Source organism: Emys orbicularis, chromosome 12 (assembly GCF_028017835.1).
Source record: "Emys orbicularis isolate rEmyOrb1 chromosome 12, rEmyOrb1.hap1, whole genome shotgun sequence".
NCBI lineage: Eukaryota > Metazoa > Chordata > Testudines > Emydidae > Emys > Emys orbicularis.
Window position 1 is genome coordinate 37,120,864 of NC_088694.1, and position 18,365 is coordinate 37,139,228.

The following is an 18,365-nucleotide window of genomic DNA, read 5'->3' on the forward strand; positions in this document are numbered from 1 at the left end:
AATCTAGAATTAGTGTGTTATTTCTCAACAATCACCTTAGAATGCATGCAATAAAGAGAGAGATTTGTTTCAGGATTAGAAGTTTCTTCCCTCTGCAGGACGGTCCCTTTGAGAGTAGAAGTTTGACACTGGTTTAGTTTTAGAAAATGTCAGTAAATACCAACTTCCCCTTGCCTGTTGCATTCCCCACAGCACACATGCCTCCGGAGACCGCCTCTTCCCGCAGAAGGATATATAATGAATCAGAAAAGATGTTCTCCATTTGACAGAGAGTATGAGGCACAGGGTCACAATACCATATTTGGAACGGAGCCTCGGTAGCTTTTCTAAGTTGTCATTCTAGTTACTGGGCACCTGGAAGTAGGTGAATGCAGTGGAGAGAGAAAATGGACTATATAACCTGGATCCTGGCCCTTGAAATGCTGCACGAGGAGGTGACAACAGAGACTCCAGCTGCTCACAGATCCGGCTTAGAGGTAAATCAACCTTTTCCTCTCTGATCCTTGAATCTTGAGGAGTCTGAAGCAGTGTAGGTCTGTTCAGTAACTAATCCCATGGGAATCTAAGTGGAACTGGGCACTGATTTCTCTCAAACTCCCAACCCAAAGCAAAATGACTCAATTTAGGAATAGGAAAGACCTGTCAAGGCATGTCTATCCTAGTTCTTTAACTGGCCGCCATCACCCTGATATCGGGGTACCTCACAGCCTTGAATATATCTATCCTCCCACCACCCCTACGTGATGCAATTACCCCTGCTTTACAGATGGGACCTGGCACACATGGGGTAGATTTTTGGAAGTTTTTTGGCACCTCAAGACTCAGACCTCCCAGTGGGATTGGAAATCGATGGGCGTTAGGTATGGCCCCTCCTGAGGCACCTGTGTGCGTTGTTAGGTACCTACCAGCCTTTGGAAATCTGCCCTGAAAGTCACACAAAGAGCTGGTGATAAAGCAGGGAAATTAAGCAACATCTGCCGACTCCTCAAACATGGGAGCCAGCACTTCAAACACGGGAGCAGGCTTCATTCCTCTCTAACCTCCTCTCCTGACCCCTACAGGGTTGTGCCCTCACTGGCAGCTTCTCCCTCACAGGGCACTGAGTGAACTGCCGTGGGGAAAGCAGAGCTGCTTTTTGCTGCTGTGCTCGGATCAGACACTGGCTATAAGTGGACTCGGCACAAATCGGTTTTGTTTCTCCACTTAGAGGGTTAACATTGGGATTATTTTATCATTAAGATTCCCCCCCCCCCAATTTTTAACTATTAAATTTTCCAGTAGCTCAGCAGGGGTTAAGATGCTTGTCAGGGCGAGGGCAGCGCTGCCAGCGAGGTGTGGGGGGTTCTCGACCGGCTGAGGGATCCAAGACACCAGGGAGCAAGGGGCAGGAAAGGCGCCTGCTCTGGCCCAGTGGACTAGAGATCCATGGCCAGGACTGGGAGCAGGAGGAGGATGGTGGGGAGCCTCCGGCCATGGGAGTGTTCACCTCATTGTTGAACTGCACCGTCGATAGGCAGTAACCAATCAGCAGCGGGGTGGCCTCCCCCACAGCCAGGGACTCACCCGCCTCCTCACAGCCCAGGCCTACCAGGACTGCAGACTTCCCTGCAACTTGTGCCTTCAGGGATGGGTGTCGCCAGCATGCGGCCGTGCAGGGATCCCTCTGCAGCTCTGCTGTCCCAGCCATGCTTTTTCACTCCAAGGATAGCTGGGTGCAGAGGGCTCCCAGCCGGGCTGTGAGGCCGGTGACACCATCCCTGCAGGTGCAAGGTGCAGGGAGAGACCACACTAATTCCCACTGTCACTGATAGTTTATATTGATTGGTTTGGTTGTATCAGCTGATATAGACCTTTACCAACATCTGTCGATGGAAATCTAATCCAACCAAGCTGTATGTTTAAAGAAAGCTCAAGGTGTTCGCTGTTCAAATCCCATTGGAATCAAAGAGGCCCCATCCTTGAAGTCAGTAGAACTTTTATCTGAGGTGTAAGTGGAGAAGTCTTGGACAGAAAAGAATTATTCCCGGGGTTTAAAATTAACATTGTGCATAACTCTGTGCAGGATCAGGGCTTTACTGAGCAGGTAATACAGCTTAGTAAATCCATCCAGGGAAAGATATGACCTCACTCACCCTCTCTCTTTAAGGATCAGTGATGGGTAGAGAGAGAGTAGTGGCAGACTAGAGAGAGAGGATTAGTGTTACGTTTAACCAAAGATAAAGAAGAAAACGTAGAGCTGATAAAAATTTCTGATTGGCATTTTTGATGAAAATATGTTTTGTTGATAGAGATCAAAATGTTCCAGGGGAAAAAATCAATTTCTACGCAATTTTGTTTAGGAAAAGGGTTATTGTATAGAGCTTTATGAAATAAAATAACATAAACTGAATAGAAATAAATGCAAATAACTATAAAACACAATGAAATATAAAATAAAAATATACTAGTAATAAAATTAAAAATTGGTAAATACATTTTAAAAGTAAAATGGGAATGAAATCCAACATTTGAAATCATGGAATTGCTGAAGATATGGAAATTCAGGTTCTACACAACTCTCATAATATGAAAATTGCACATTTTTAACAAATTTCAAATTTTATCCAGATTTTTTTCTGGCAAGAGAGGATCAATTTCCAGCTAACATGGTGGTTTCTAGCAGGAGTTTTTTTGGTTTTGGTTTTTAATGAATATCACTTCTCTATGTGTAGAGTATATGACTGCAGGAAAATGAAGGGAAGTAGAGGCATTTGTCTGATGATAAAAACTTTCAAATGGCTCTAATACAGCTAGGTGGCCCATTTCCACTGCAATTCACTTGGAGTTGTCTGCCCACACACTGCAAATCCCAGCCTTAGTTGTTTGTTTGTTTGTTTCTCTGTTGTGGCTTCCTCTAAAATATCAAATCCTGGCTCATTTTGCCTATGGATCTCCAATCTATAAAGAACATTGCCCTGCTCTGATACACCAAGTAGAGAAACATGTGACTATTTGAAGCAACACACTTTTGTACTCTTTTACCTAAGCCCCATCACCTTAATATTTGAGTGCTTGGTGCCATCTGTCAAGTTACTACACATGTTTCCAGAGAGATTAATGTTTTGTTGAACCTGAAGTCTGCTCAGATATGAAATCTGCCCCAGGGATCATAAGATGGCATTTCCCCTCCCCTGGCCTCCATTCTCCACTCACCCATCCTTCCAATAACCCGCAGAGGGGGGCAATGAAAACGGTGCTGACATTTTATTGAGTGAATTTTCTTCATTTATATGGCAGAGTTCATTTCTTTGCCATAGACAAACCCCATAGGAAAACCAGAGCATGGAAACCAAACGTCCATCACAGAATTCATCCTCCTGGGATTCGGGGACCTCCCTGAGCTGCAGATCCCTCTCATTCTGCTGCTCCTAGTGATCTACATTGCAACCGTGGCTGGGAACGTCCTCATCATTGTGCTAGTTGTGACTGATCAGCACCTTCACACCCCCATGTACTTCTTCCTTGGGAACTTGTCCTGCTTGGAGACCTGCTACACCTCCTCCATCCTGCCCAGAATGCTGGCTGGTCCCCTGACTGGGGACAGGACTATTTCATTTAGTGGCTGCCTCACACAATATTATTTCTTTGGTTCTCTGGTTGCTACAGAATGCCTTCTCCTGTCGGTGATGTCTTACGATCGGTATTTAGCGATTTGCAATCCACTGCACTATCCAGCCCGTATGAGTAGCAGGGCCTGCCTCCAGCTTGCAGGTGGCTCTTGGATAGGTGGCTTCCTATGTAGTGGCATATCAACGTTGTCGATATCTCAGTTAACATTCTGTGGCCCCAGCGTTATTGATCATTTCTTTTGCGATTTTATCCCCCTTCTAAAACTGTCCTGCAATGACCCTCACCTCATGGAAATAGTGACTTTCACACTCACCTTGCTTTTCTCACTGGTCCCATTCATGCTAACCTTGATGTCCTACATCTGCATTATCGCCACCATCCTGAGAATCCCGTCCACCACTGGGAGGCAAAAGGCATTTTCCACCTGCTCCTCCCACCTCATTGTGGTGAGCATTTATTATTCAACTCTGCTGATTGTCTATATGTTCCCAACCACTGACATCCTGAGTGACTTCAAGAAAGTTCTGTCTGTCGTCTACACAGTCCTGACTCCCCTGGTCAATCCCCTCATCTACAGTCTGAGAAACAAAGAGGTAAAGGCGGCCTTAAGGAAAGCTTGCAGGAAATTCATGTTTGGACCATGCTATCCGATCAATTTCCTTGGGTTAAAATAGATATAACATAGGCTGTGGTAGAGACTGAAACAAAGCCTTCTGTAGTCCCAGGTTGTGTTTCCCTGAGCTTCATTGGGTTTCATGTCCTGTAGTTACAGATTCAAAGCTGTAGGAGAAAGTGGAGATGGAGAGACATCTTAAAATCTGTGAATCCAGCCTTTTTAGCACCCATATAAGATGCCCCAGGTGCTGATCTGATCCACATGAGAGGGTGTAGCGGTATAACTATTTCCAGAACACATTTGCACCACTAACCAGGATAGTTATCCTGGTGCAAAATCTGGGTGGAGACCTCATGAGAGTCCCTGTGAAAAATAAAAAATAAAAAATAAATAGTCTATACATCACTGGCTTTGAAACAAACTCTGATAATCCAAGGGAAATGTGTTTTACCTTAAAAGAATCACAGAAGAGTAGGACTGGAGGGGGCCTCAGCTGGTCCTGATTGCCAACCTGATTGCCTTCTATGATGAGATAACTGGCTCTGTGGATATGGGGAAAGCAGTGGACATGATATATCTTGATTTTAGCAGAGCTTTTGATATGGTCTCCCCCAGTATTCTTGCCAGCAAGTTTAAAAAAGTATGGATTGGATGAATGGACTATAAGGTGGATAGAAAGATGGCTAAATTGTTGGGCTCAATGGGTAGTGATCAACGGCTTGATGTCTAGCTGGCAGCCGGTATTATGCAAAGTGCCCCAAGAGTCGGTCCTGGGGCCGATTTTGTTCAACATCTTTATTAATGATCTGGATGATGGGATAGATTTCACCCTCAGCAAGTTCTTGGATGACACTAAGCTGGGGGGAGAGGTAGATATGCTGGAGGATAGGGATAGGATCCAGAGTGACCTAGACAAATTGGAGGATTGGGCCAAAAGAAATCTGATGAGGTTCAACAAGGACAAGTGCAGAGTCCTGCACTTAGGAAGGAAGAATCCCATGCCGCGCTACAGTCTGGGGACTGACTGCCTAAGCGGCAGTTCTGCAGAAAAGGACCTGGGGATTACAGTGGATGAGAAGCTGGATATGAGTCAGCAATGTGCCCTTGTTGCCAAGAAGGCTAACAGCATATTGGGCTGCATTAGTAGGAGCATTGCCAGCAGATCGAGGGACGTGTTTATTCCCCTCTATTCCACAATGGTGAGGCCACATCTAGAGTATTGCATCCAGTTTTGCGTCCACTACAGAAAGGTTGTGATCAAATTGGAGACAGTCCAGTGGAGGACAACAAAAATGATTAGGGGACTGGGGCACATGACTTATGAGGAGAGGCTGTGGGAACTGGGCTTGTTTAGTCTGCAGAAGAGAAGAGTGGGGAGGATATGAAAGCAGCCTTCAATTACCTGAAGAGGGGTTCCAAAGAGGATAGAGCTTGTCTCTTCTCAGTGGTGGCAGATGACAGAACAAGGAGCAATGGTCTCAAGTTGCAGTGGGGGAGGTCTAGGTTGGATATTAAGAAGCACTATTTCACTAGGAGGGTGGTGAAGCAGTGGAATGGGTTACCTAGGGATGTGGTGAAATTTCCATCCTTAGAGGTTTTTAAGGCCCAGCTTGATAAAGCCTTGGCTGGGATGATTTAGTTGGTGTTGATCCTGCTTTGAGCAGGGGGTTGGATTAGATGACCTCCTGAGGTCTCTTCCAACCCTAATCTTCTATGATTCTATGATCTAGTGCAGTCCTCTAAACTCAAGGCAGGACTATGTCATTACCAGACCATTCCTCACAAGTATTTGAGCTGTTTTTAAAAACCTCCAATGATGCAGGTCCCACAATTTCATTCCTAATGTCCAGTCTACAGTGCCTTGCTCCACTTTAATCCCATTGCTTTTTGTCCTATCCTAAGAAGTTAAGGAGAAGAACTTTTCTCCCTGCTTTTCTAACAACCTTATATGTACTTGAAACTCTTATCATTTCCCCTCTTAGTCTTCACTTCTAGAGACTAAACAAACCTAGTTTTCTCAGTCTTCCCTCATAGGTCATGTTTTCTGGACCATTAATCATTTTTGTTGCTCTTCTCTGGACTTTTTCTAATTTGTCCCCGTTTTTCCTGAACAAGACACAATACTTCAGTTGAGGCCATATCAGCATGGTATCGAGTGAAAGAATTGCTTCTCATATCTTGCTTACAACACGCCTGTTAATAGATCCCAGAATGGTGTTCGGGTTTGGTTGCTTGTTTCCAACGGTATACTGTTGTACCTACTGTTTTTGTACAGTGCCAGCTGCACATGCAAGTATGTACCTGGGGCAAAGGGGAATTGGGCGTAGCAGACGGTGAGGAATGGGAAAGGGGCAGCTCTACTTTAGCATGGGCACTAGAGATAGCAGAGGAGGAAGGCTGGGAAGGGGGGGGGCTATACTGTGTATTGGGCATCAGGAGAAGCAAAGGTTAATGTGGCCAATGTTTTATGTATCCTTCCTAATGATCTCTACATGGTAGTTGATCACAGGGAATGGCAAATAAAATAATTATTTTAACTGAAATCACTGATGAGGAGTCAATCAACTTGGAATTAAAAATTTAAGCTGCAGTGTGAGAAGATTCAGCTCTCTCCTTGTAGTCTAGTCAATATACGGATTATACGTATTTCGCTTGAAGAGTTAAGCAATGGGATATCATCCCTGTCAGCATGGGCAGTGCGTGAGCCGCTCCTTTGGGGGGCCAAGCCCCCAGCCCTGTCCCTTCTGCCTGAGGCCCCACCCCCTCTGCCCCTTCCTCTGTCCCTTCTGTCCGGGGGCCCCCAGCACTAGGCAGCCCCAGCGCCCTCAAGTCCTGGATGCAGGCTCTAAACCTAGCCCCAGCCCCAGCCCTGGCACGCTTCCCGGAAGGAGCAGCCTGACAGAGATGGGCGTGGGGGGGCAAGGGGAAAGCGGCAAGCAGGAGGGGGCTTTGGAGCGAAGCACGGGCAGGGCCATGCTGGGTTGTTTGGGGAGGCTTAGCTTCCCCCAGCCTACGATATGCGCCACCCAGGCCTGAAAGCAAAGTTTTTACCAGAGATCAATTAAAAAAAGAAAGAAACTTATTTTTCAAAAATGCAATTATTCAAGCCACAAATGTTCAACATTTGGCATTATGAACAACAAAGCTTTGACACAAAATTATTCACACTGGTGATATATTGGGTTTAGACCTTACTGCATGGTCAGGGGGCAAATTATGGTAGGAGAGAACTGGGAATTATTACTATCTCCTAGTTGCTTTTGCATTCAGAAATAAGTGGATATTTGTATCCTTCTGTAAATGGTGGAAGAAGGCAAGAAGTGACAGTAGGTCAAAAACTTCATGTTGAAAAAGGACATTGTTGGAGTCAAGTTGTAGAATATATTGCAATACACACACCTGAAATGATTATATTGACTGTACCCAAACTGGCCCATGATTGGCTAGTGTGAATTAGAACACTGTGGATGGAATCAGTGCTGTTCTTTGGTTCTCAAACTCTAACAGACCAGGTACAGTTCTGGACAGTTCTGGACAGGGCAGGATTAATGCAGGGGCTTAAGAGGCTGCAGCCCTGGGCCTCGGGCTAAGGGGGGACCCACAAAAATAAAACCATAATTATATACAATTCAGTGTCACCAACATGTTGATTGTGATCAACTGGTTGACCCTGGAGCCTCTGCCAGTCGATTGCAATCTCTGGGCCACTAAAAGTCCAGTGGCGCAGCAGGGCTCAGGCAGGCTGCCTGCAAGACATGGCCCCATACTCCTCCCGGAAGTGGACAGTTGCTGGCACGTCTCTGCAGCCCCTGGGGGTGGGAAAGCTCTGTGCACTTCCCCCACTCCCAGCACCATCCCCGCAGCTCCGATTGGCCACTAACTGCCCCTGGTCAGAATCCTGTCCTTCACCCAAACTCCCTAACATACCCTGCACCCCAACCCCAACCTACGACCCAGGTTAGAATCCCCATCCTGCATCAAACTCCCTCCCAGAGCCCACACACTTCACCCTCTCCTACACCCCAACCCTCTGCCCGAGCCTGGAGCCCCCTCCTGCATTCACACTCCCTCCCAGAAAGAAACTAATATAACAGCTGTTCCAAGGCAAGAACTAGGCTATTTTGAATTAACTTAACTATATTCTACATGTTTTAAGACAGAAATGTAACCACAGAACGGCTTTATGTTAATCCTGAGCGATTTCAAGAAAGTTCTATCTGTCATCTACACAGTCTTGACTTCCCTGGTCAATCCCCTCATCTACAGCCTGAGAAACAAAGAGGTCCACGAAGCCCTGAGGAAAGCTTGCAGGAAATTCATGTTTGGACCATTCTAACCCATCAATTTTCTTGGGTTAAAATAGATATATCATGGGCTGGGGTAGGAAACTGAACCAAAGCCTGCTGTAGTCCCAGCTCATGTTTTCCTGAGTTTCATTGGTCTTCGAGTCATGCTTTTACAGGGTCATAGCTGTGGGAGAAAGTGGAGATGGAGAGACCTCTTAAAATCTGTGACCCCAGGCTTTTTAGGACCTATATAAGATGCCACAGGTGGGTACTATTGGGCTGGTGGGAGACTTGAACTTGTGGCTTTTCAAAGTTCAGAGAATGAGGGGAGATTGTGCTCAGTGAGAGGGAGCAGGTGAAATGGACTCAGCTGGAACACTGAGCATCTATTCCGGGTAGGGTGAGAGACTTCTAGATAGACACACACATCACTGAAAATTCAGATGCCTCCATTCTAAAAATACCGGGTTGCAATGTCAGCATGTAACTCCAATGTTAGAAAATTGAATAATTAACTTTCTTTTCATAGAGTATATTTTATCCCCAGGCTTCATACTAAGGAAGAGAAAAGCCAAAGGAAACCCTCTGGCCTGGGCCCCAGAACACAGGACACCAGCACAGGCTTCTTATTTGCCCATTTTCAGCAACAATTTATGGCCAGTTGTTTCCAGATACTTGGGATCCGAGTGGGATTTTTCAGAGCCTCGGGGCACCTGACCTGCCGGATGGGGCCCTGGGGGAGAATCAGGCAGGAGAACGCATCTTCCCCAGGTTTGTGAGTTGTTCTGGGGCCTCGGCATCCAGATACATGGTGCGGGGCTCCACAGGGCACGGCCAGGGGCACCTATGGCCCATTTACTGCAAACACTTGGGTGCCTGCAGGGTTTGCCAACAGCCAAGCTGGGTTTGTGAATCCCAGAGGGCTGGAATAACTCAGTGTGCTCGTAGCAGGAAATCAACTATCGAGAGTCCCAGTCCACTGCCCTGTCTGCTCCACCACGTCCAATTGTATTTGACAATGGGACCGAAGGGTGTGAGGTGCCCAATTCCTAATCACTGTTGCCAGACCTCCCGTTATCTGTCCCTGACACAGGGTCTGCACAGGTCACTGCCCTCTCGTCCCTGTGCTCGGTGCGTGGGCTGGTCAAAGATACAGTCCCAACGCCTCCTTCAGGTGGTTCTCCCGTGTCTTTTTATTTACAGTGCTTATTACAGAGTTCCGATTCCCACAACACCAATCCCCACTCTGACCCTTCTCTGGGTCTACCAGCCCTGAGGCTTTCTGCAGCCGGTAGAGCCAGAGCTGCAGTTCCTCTGTCTTCCCCCCCGGCTAACCTTTCCCCCAGTGAGTTCCCTGGACTTATACCTCCTCCCAGCCCCCAGCCCAGCTGGCTCCACTCAGCTCAGCTGATTCTTCTGAGCCTGCCCTTGTTAGAGCCTGCAGCTGAGCTCTTTGCTGAGTGTCTGGGCCCCTGCACTTGGCCGTTCTGCTGGGAAGCAGGGCGGAGCTACCCCTTTGGCAGGACATCCAAGGGATTTCTACCTCAGCCCTGCCACACATCTCCCCTCTTCAATGAGCCTTCAGGTTCCGCCAGCCCCTACCTCTTCTCGGCCACACATATCATCCCTTGGGCAGGAGTTCCTTTACCCCCCGCCGCTGCGGTAGAGTACACACCTCTGCTCTGGCCGTGGCTGGTTGCCCTCTCACCTCCCTGGGCCATCCCTCTGGCCTGGCGGGGTGCCTCGGGTACCCCAAGTCTGGGTTTGGCTCCACAGTCTCTTGGACCTTGCCTTCACCAGTCTCTCAAGGGCCGCACTCCTGGCCCTCCTGCCCGGGGTCCTTTGTTACCGCATAACCAACATTCTATGAGTCAGTCTGCTTGTTGTCTAGGAGTTTCTACTTTACCCCCCCCTTTTCCCGTGGTATTCTGAGGGGGGTTCTTGCTACCTGTGGGGGTTCAGCTATTCCCTCCCCTTCTGTCGCTTCCTTAATTGGGTTCTCCATGCCCCCTTCCACAGGCTCCCCCTCCCGCCATTCTGCCTTGCCAGCAGGGGGCCTCCAATCACTCCCCAGAAGGTCCGGGTAGGGTAAATTCTCTTCTACCTCTACCCACTGCCACCAGAAGCGTCCCTGGACCTCCATAGGTACCCAGGCCATCCGGTAGTTCCTCGTGTCCCCATGGACACATCGAAGGGCCACCTTTGCCCTTGGAATCATCCAGCACTCCTTCACTAGACCCTTCCGAACCAGTGAGCGGGTGGATGCGGAGTTCACCCTCCCCCCCCCACTGGGGCTTCCTCCCCAGCAACACTGTTATGGTTGTCAGGGGCTGCTTCCCTGATCCCTTCTGCCTCCCAGTCAACCCACAAAAGTCTGCTAGTCCACTTTCCATTTGAGGACAATCCTGCTTTTTATGGCCTGGACACCCGCACTGCAAACAGGTCAGTTCGCGGTTGCCGGTGAGCCCCGGGTCCGACTCCCTCTTGGGTGTCGAGTCCAGTGGGCTCCTTACGGGTCCTGTTTCTTTTCCAGATTTCACCACCCAGCTGGGTACCTCTGCCTCTATGTATTCTTCCACCAGCCGGACCACATCGGTTACGTGGGCCGGCTGATGTCTTCAGACCCAAATGCGCACTGGGTCTGGGAGCCCCAGGAGGAATTGCTGTAGGATCACTCGGTCCATGATCTCCTCCACTGTCTGGGCGGGGGTCTCAGCCACATGGTGGCCCACTCTGTCAGCTTCTGGGCGAACGCCCTGGGCCTCAGGCCTTCTGTCCAGCAGGGGGTCCGAAAACACTGACAGTACCTCTCGGTTGAGAGTCCGACCCTATCTAGGATAGCGGCCTTTACTGCCTCGTAGTCTCTGGCTTGGGCCTCGCCCAAAGCCATAAACGCCACTTGGGCTTCCCCTCCCAGGTATGGGGCTAGTTGCATGGCCCACATTGACCTCTCCCACCTGGCTGCTGTAGCCACCCATTCGAATGTCCCCAGAAAGGCGTCAGGGTTGTCTGTGGGGCCCATCTTACAGAGCCCCCACCCTGGTGTCCTGGTTCCATCCCCGGGCTCTGGACTCACCACGCATTGAAGGATCTGTTGCTGGGTCGCTGACTGCTCCCTTATGAACTCCTGGAGAGCCCGCTGTTGGTCCACCTGCCACGTCATCAGGGCTTGTCTTTCTGTCTGGTGTTACTGCTGCATCTCTTGCACTGTATTGACCAGCCACTTTAGGGTCCCCTCCATGCTGGCAGCCACAAATAGTGGTGGCTAGGAGGATCCCGGACAAGCCACCAGTGTCACAGGGTCTGCACTGTCCTCTAGTCCCTGTGCTCTGAGCTTGGGCTGGTCAAAGAAAGGTGGTTCTCCCATGTCTTTTTATTTACAGTGCTTATTACAGAGTCCTGATTCCCACAACACCAATACCCACTCTGACCCTTCTCTGGGTCTACCAGCCCCTGAGGCTTTCTGCAGCTGGTAGAACCAGAGCTACAATTTCTCTGTCTTCCCCCCGGCTAGCCTTTCCCCCAGTGATTTCCCTGGGCTTATACCTCCTCCCAGCCCCCAGCGCAGCTTGCACCACTCAGCTCAGCTGATTCTTCTGAGCCTGCCCTTGTTAGAGCCTGCAGCTGAGCTCTTTGCTGAGTGTCTGGGCCCCTGCACTTGGCCGTTCTGCTGAGAAGCAGGGGATGAGCTACCCTTTTGGCAGGACATCCAAGGGGGTTCTACTTCAGCCCTGCCACAGTCCCCTTCATATCAAGTGTGTGGAATAAATGTGCAAGGCTTGTCTACACATACAAGTTACACCACTTTAACTATATCTGCCTATCCCTGCCGGTAACAGGGCCGTGTGCCCTTTGGCTGGAAAGCCGGGAGCCAAGTCAGCCCGGGGAAGAGAAGAGTCCCCAACTGAGGAGAATCAGGCCATTTCCAATAAAGGGCAGAAGGGGATGGGGAAGAGGCAAACTCAGGAGGCTGAAGTGAAAGTTCAGAGAGTGAATGAGTGAAAACCCTGCGACCGGGGGAATTGCTCCAGTTAGGAAGAGCTGGGAGTGGCCTGCTAAGGTGGGCAGAACTCAGACCGGACGGGGGGAGTTTGAGGTGTAGGAACTGGAGGGAAGGTGTCATCTGCATTTTAGTTTTGAATGTTAAGTTAATAAATGAAACCTAAATTGGGGGCTGTTGCTATTGGACTGGAAAAAAAACCATGTGGAATTTATTTTGGGAAGGAAGAAGGGAAACTGAGATGAGGGGTCTGCATTCTGGCTGTCCTGAGGCCTCCAGTGGACGCCACGAGGTGGCCACTCATCTAATCTGACCGGATGCAACTACACTGATGTAAAGCTGCTTGTATCAGGATAGTTCATTCCGAAGGGGAAGAAGCTATACCAGTCCAAGGGACCTCGATATTGGTTTGCTGTGTCTGCGCTAGAGGTTGTACTGGTAGAACGATTTCCAAAATAAAGTCACTCCACTAACCCAAATAACGATCCTGGTGCAAAATCTGTGTGGAGACCTCGCGTAAGTAAGTCCCAGTGAAACTACTTCAGTATGTTCGTGGCTTTGAAAAGAACTCCAGGAAACCAAGGAACCTGTCTGTCTTCTGCATTAAAATGGCATGCTGAGAATTTACGCTGATTTGCCAAGTCAAAAACAGCCGACTGACAGAAAGAGGCCTGACTGAATAATTCAGTTTACATACGTTGGGTGCGTCTACTCTGCAGCCAGGGGTGTGAATGGCATCTCCTGTAGCCGCTCTAGCTGTACTGTAGGTAGTTCACTAAAAATAGAAACCGTGGTACGAGCTTCAGTGCTGGCTGCTCAAGCAAGAATGTACCCGGGGCCAAGGGGAATTGGGGGCTGCAGAGATGGGAAAGGGGCAGTCGTACTGTATTATGGAGACTAGGGAGAGCAGAGGGTGAAGTTTGGTAAAGGCGTGGCCATGGTGTACAATGGGCATTAGGAGGAAGCCAATTTTTTCTGTATCCTTCCTATTGATCTCTACACAGCAGCTGATCACAGTGAATGGTAAATAGCCAGTAATAATGATTAAACCCCTGATTTCAGTTAAAAATATTCCTTAATTATGGAGTCAATCAACTTGGAATTTAAAATGTAAGCCATGGTCTGAAAAGATTCTGGTCTGTCTCTGTATTCTAGCCAGTTTCAGATTAGACATGCATTCTTCGAAGAGTTAAGCAATGGGATTTTATCCCTGTCTGCAATATTTTTTCCAGAGATTAATTTTAAAAATCCTATTTTTCCAAAATACAGTTGTGTGAGCCATAAATATTTAACATTTGGGTATTATGAGACACAAAGCTTTTGTGACACAAAATTATTCACACTGGTGATAAATTGGATGAGATGTTACTGCATGATTAGGAAGCAAATTATGCTAGGAGAGGACTGGGAAAAACAATCCTCTAGTTTTTTTGCATTCAGAAATAAGTGGATATTTGTGTTCTTCTGTAACTGATGGAACACGCGTTCTGGTGGTTATCATTCTCTCCAGTAGACCAACAAGGGGCCTATAGTTCTGGTACAAGATTCTCTAATATGTGCTAATGAAGATTGATAATTTTCTGATGGAATGTTTTTGCCATCAGAAAATGTCAAATTGTCAAGATGAAAATGTTCCATGGGAAATTTTGGCAAAATTTTGTGTAGGGGGAGGAATTGTGTAAAATACTAAAAAATGAAATATAGTATAAAAGAAAACAGTAGAATAGAATTGAAAATAGAATAAATGACATAAAAAGAAATAAAACATTAAATAAAATCTCAAAATAAAATTTAAAATTAAAAGTCAGATTTGGAATGAAAAGAAAAAATTGATCTCGTCGAATTTCCCATGAAATGTAAATTCAGGTCCTGAATAGCTCTAATAATGAGAAAAGCAGCACCACATTTCTTACAAATTTCATACAGAATTTATTCATCCCTAAGAGGGTAAATTTCCAGCTAAAATAATATTACGGGATAGTTCTGTGCTCAGTAATACTGTTTCTACCCCTGGGAGCTAACCACAGGTATTTTTTGGCATAAGACCCTGGCTGAGTCTCTGTATGTAGTGAGCCCTACTGTGGAATAAGGAAACACGGTTAAAGAGAAGGACAGTGCCGTGCCCACTTCTCTGTGAATATGCCATGAGTGTCAGGGGACGAAACTGGATAAGAATGATTTTAGTTGTCAGTTCTGCCGTACTAACTTGTTTCTCCCTCACACAGTATCTGCCCCAAACCTTCCCATCGAGCTCAGTTCTGGATCGACCTCTGGCACAATTTGGTCCAAAGTGTTGGTGCCAGGGACCTGGACCTGATGGGGTATCCTGCACTTGATCAATGTGAGCAGACTGGATCCTACACAGAACTGAGTGCTCCTGCCCCCAGGCAGCAAAGCATTTAAGAATATGCTTCATTGAAAACGCCCACTGAGGTCACTACAGTTCAAGGTGTGTTAGTGGGTTGCTGGACTGGCATCTGGGGCTATCTGTTCATTATCCCTGTTACTGCCAGGATATTGAATCCAGTGGACTAAAACAAGGGATTCATCTCTCTAACACTGATGGAAGAGGGGAGAGATTGGCGCTTTCAGGGTCACTGATGGTGAGTTATGCTGCACTGCACTTTAGTTATGCCAGTTACTTGTGATGGGTTTTTAAGTTATCTCAAAAGCAGTTACAGACAAATTTTTAAAGGTATTTAGGTGCCTACTGGATTTTTCCAAAGTACCCAGGTCCTCAAACTCACTGATTTCAAAGGGTGTTCACAACTTTGATGGTTTTAAAAGTCCCACCCAGGGCTGGATTCACAAAGGGTCTGTGATAATTGGCCTGCAAACTTACCCTCAGTGGGAGCTCAACTGGGAGAAGTGAGGGAAAGTTCATAGAGTGTCACGGTGAACAAGAACAACAAATGGGGATGGAAAAAAAATGCAAAGAAGAGACAAAAGACTGAATTACTCCAAACAAATAGCCCTTTTGCTAGAACTCAAGGACGGTATTACGGTCATGCCTGGAAAACGAGAACAGCCTGAGAGTGCAAGTCAATGAACCAAAACTGGTGTGTGGGGAATTCAAGCTAGTTGACGGACAAGATAGTGAGGGGATGGGCTATTGCCCCAGCACTCCCTTTGGGGTTCTCAGAGAAAGAGACTTTGGGAGGAAAGTTGGCCATTACCACTCTGGCTGACCAAAAGACAAGAGAAGAGGAAGGTGCGAACTTCACCAGCGTGGGCTCCCACCCCACCATCTCCTGGCACCCTGGACTTTTTTCCTAATGAGGAGGTGTGGGGTAAAGCTTCATTCCAATGCTACCATAACTCTGTGCTCCTTGAGCAATGACCCGACCCACCATAACCCACACGCATTCATTCTGCCTTGGCAGCGCGCTCAGGCGCCAGGGCACAGGACAGCTCTAGGGCACAGACGGGATGTGGAGGAGGCGTATGAAATCACTAACTTATTCATTGCAGCAAGGGGACTGGAGCTTGGGTCTCCCAACTCCTACGCGAGTGCCCCAATCAGTGGGCTGAAGTGTAATTCTCAGTCTGTCTCTTTGGCCGAATGAATATCTAAGTATTTCACACACACCTTCAACAGGCCAGAGTGAGAGAGGCCTGGGGCAGAGACCATCTCTTTGTTCTGTGTTTGTACAGCACCAAGCATATTGGGGCCCTGGTCCTTGTCTTGGGCTTCAAATAATAAAGACTTTGTAGTCCTTCAGTTTTTCCTTCTCTGGTCCATTCCTTGACTGTCCAGTAGAAATTTGACTCTATTAACATACTGTCTACCTCAGAAACCTAAACAAAACATGCTATTCACTTTTCCTTTCCTGAAATTTAATGTGCCCATTAGCAAAGTCTCAAGGGAAAATTCACCTGTGGTGTTTGCAGGGTAAACAATGACTCAGGAGAGACATATATTTTCTGGTGACAGATACAAGGCAAAGCAAACCAAGGGTATCAGCACAACTATCTGAAGAAGTGAGGTTTTTACCTACGAAAGCTTATGCCCAAATAAATCTGTTAGTCTTTAAGGTGCCACCAGACTCCTTGTTGTTTTTGTAGATACAGACTAACACGGCTACCCCCTGATACTTAGCACAACTAGGGTGTCCAGCCAGAAACATGCAGATCTCATTACTGCTGTTCACTGCACTGTGTACCCACACAGATCCTACACGCCTCTGCCAGTAGTGTGCAGGGTAGATGTACCTTGAGACAACTAAAATAGGTGAAGGGGACGGCAGAACCAGGATCCTGCTCTCTGAAACGCCCAGTGGAGAGGTCACATTACAATTTCCAACATCTTCTATGTCAGCCTTAAGGTAAATAAACCTTTCACACTCATCTTCTTTAAAAATAGATCATTCAGGACAGGGAAGAAAATGTCATTGTACCCATCACCTGCACAAAGACATCATTTCCTTTTCGATGATGCCAAGTCTTTTCCCTGAGCCATGGACAGAATTAATGTGTTCATGTTGTATAGTGTTTTGTGATGGAAAACACTCAGTGATAAGAATGAGAACATTACTGAGGACTTTCCATCTTCAGTACTGAGCAATGTTACCGATACTTTATCACACAACCATTCTGGGTTAGTACAGCTACGAGTGCAATGGGTCTTGGTCCATGAGTAGGTCTCCTAGGAGCCATTTGAATATTAATTATCAGTAATAATCTCCATCAAGAATTGAGTCATTATTATTGTGTTATATTATATTATAATATTATATTAATATATTATATTATATTATATTATAATATTATATTAATATTAATATAGTGTTGTGACTGTTACTGTTGTGGACTCCACTGTCTTAAGGTCATGGATCACTGTGGGTCCTGGCTTGTATACAGCTCCAAGGGGGAGGGTAACTACAGCTCTGTCAAGGAAATAAAAACTTGGGGGCTTGAGGTGATGAAGTCAAGTTACTGAGGCTAGGTCTACACTACCCGCCTGAATCGGTGGGTAGAAATCGATCTCCCGGGGATCGAATTATCGCGTCTCGTCGGGACGCGACAATCGATCCCCGAATCGACGCTCTTACTCCACCAGCAGAGGTGGGAGTAAGCGCCGTTGACTGGGAGCCGCAGAGGTCTATTTTGCCACCGTCCTCACAGCGGGGTAAGTCGGCTCCGATACATCGAATTCAGCTACGCTATTCGCGTAGCTGAATTTGTGTATCTTAAATCAACCCCCCCCTGTAGTGAAGACCTGCCCTGAGACTACGCAACTCCAGAGAAGTTGCACCCTCCCAGGGATGGTTTGTATGTACTGGTTCAGGCTGGCTTTAACAGAGCCTGGTGGCATGTCTACACTGCAAGAGATACCAGGGTACAAGTGCAACTACTCCACTGTTGTGTAGACACTTACTCCAGCGACTGAACGGGTTTTCCTATCTCTGTAGTAAATCCTCCTCCCCGAGAAGCAATAGTTTCTGTGATGTTATCTCATTCAAATATGACCATGTAGATCATTGTTGTTACCACTGTTATACAATTGTAACGAATCTTATACAAAGTGTGTCAAGTGATTTGTCAATAGGAAAGTTATGATTTGCTGAATATGATTGTGTTATTTGTATGTGTGTATCATTTTTGTATCTGAAGTTATGCGTATTGGCCTCTTTCCTGCTCCAACCTCTAGACTACGATGAACTTGTGTTAATGGGAGCATTCTAACCTAGGAACTGAGGACATTCCAATGATTCAGAAGTACCAGAGACTTAACAAGCCATCAGTTTATTCCATCAATGCTACAAGCCTGATCCAAGGACTTTGCATTTATTGAATGTATTTGATTCCTTTAACCAATGGTAGCTCTCACCTTTCTTCCTTTCTTTTTATCAAT

At 47.0% G+C, this 18,365-nt stretch overlaps 1 protein-coding gene across 1 annotated transcript; it reads left to right on the plus strand.

Annotated features, from left to right (window-relative positions):
* Positions 1 to 386: 386 nt before the first annotated feature.
* On the plus strand, positions 387 to 11,180 carry LOC135886115 (olfactory receptor 11A1-like). The gene is made up of 5 exons (XM_065413991.1): positions 387 to 476; positions 3,297 to 4,202; positions 8,492 to 8,545; positions 10,871 to 10,953; positions 11,045 to 11,180. Exons 1-5 carry the CDS (start codon positions 387 to 389, stop codon positions 11,178 to 11,180), a joined length of 1,269 nt encoding a protein of 422 aa, XP_065270063.1.
* The last annotated feature ends 7,185 nt before the right edge of the window (positions 11,181 to 18,365 follow it).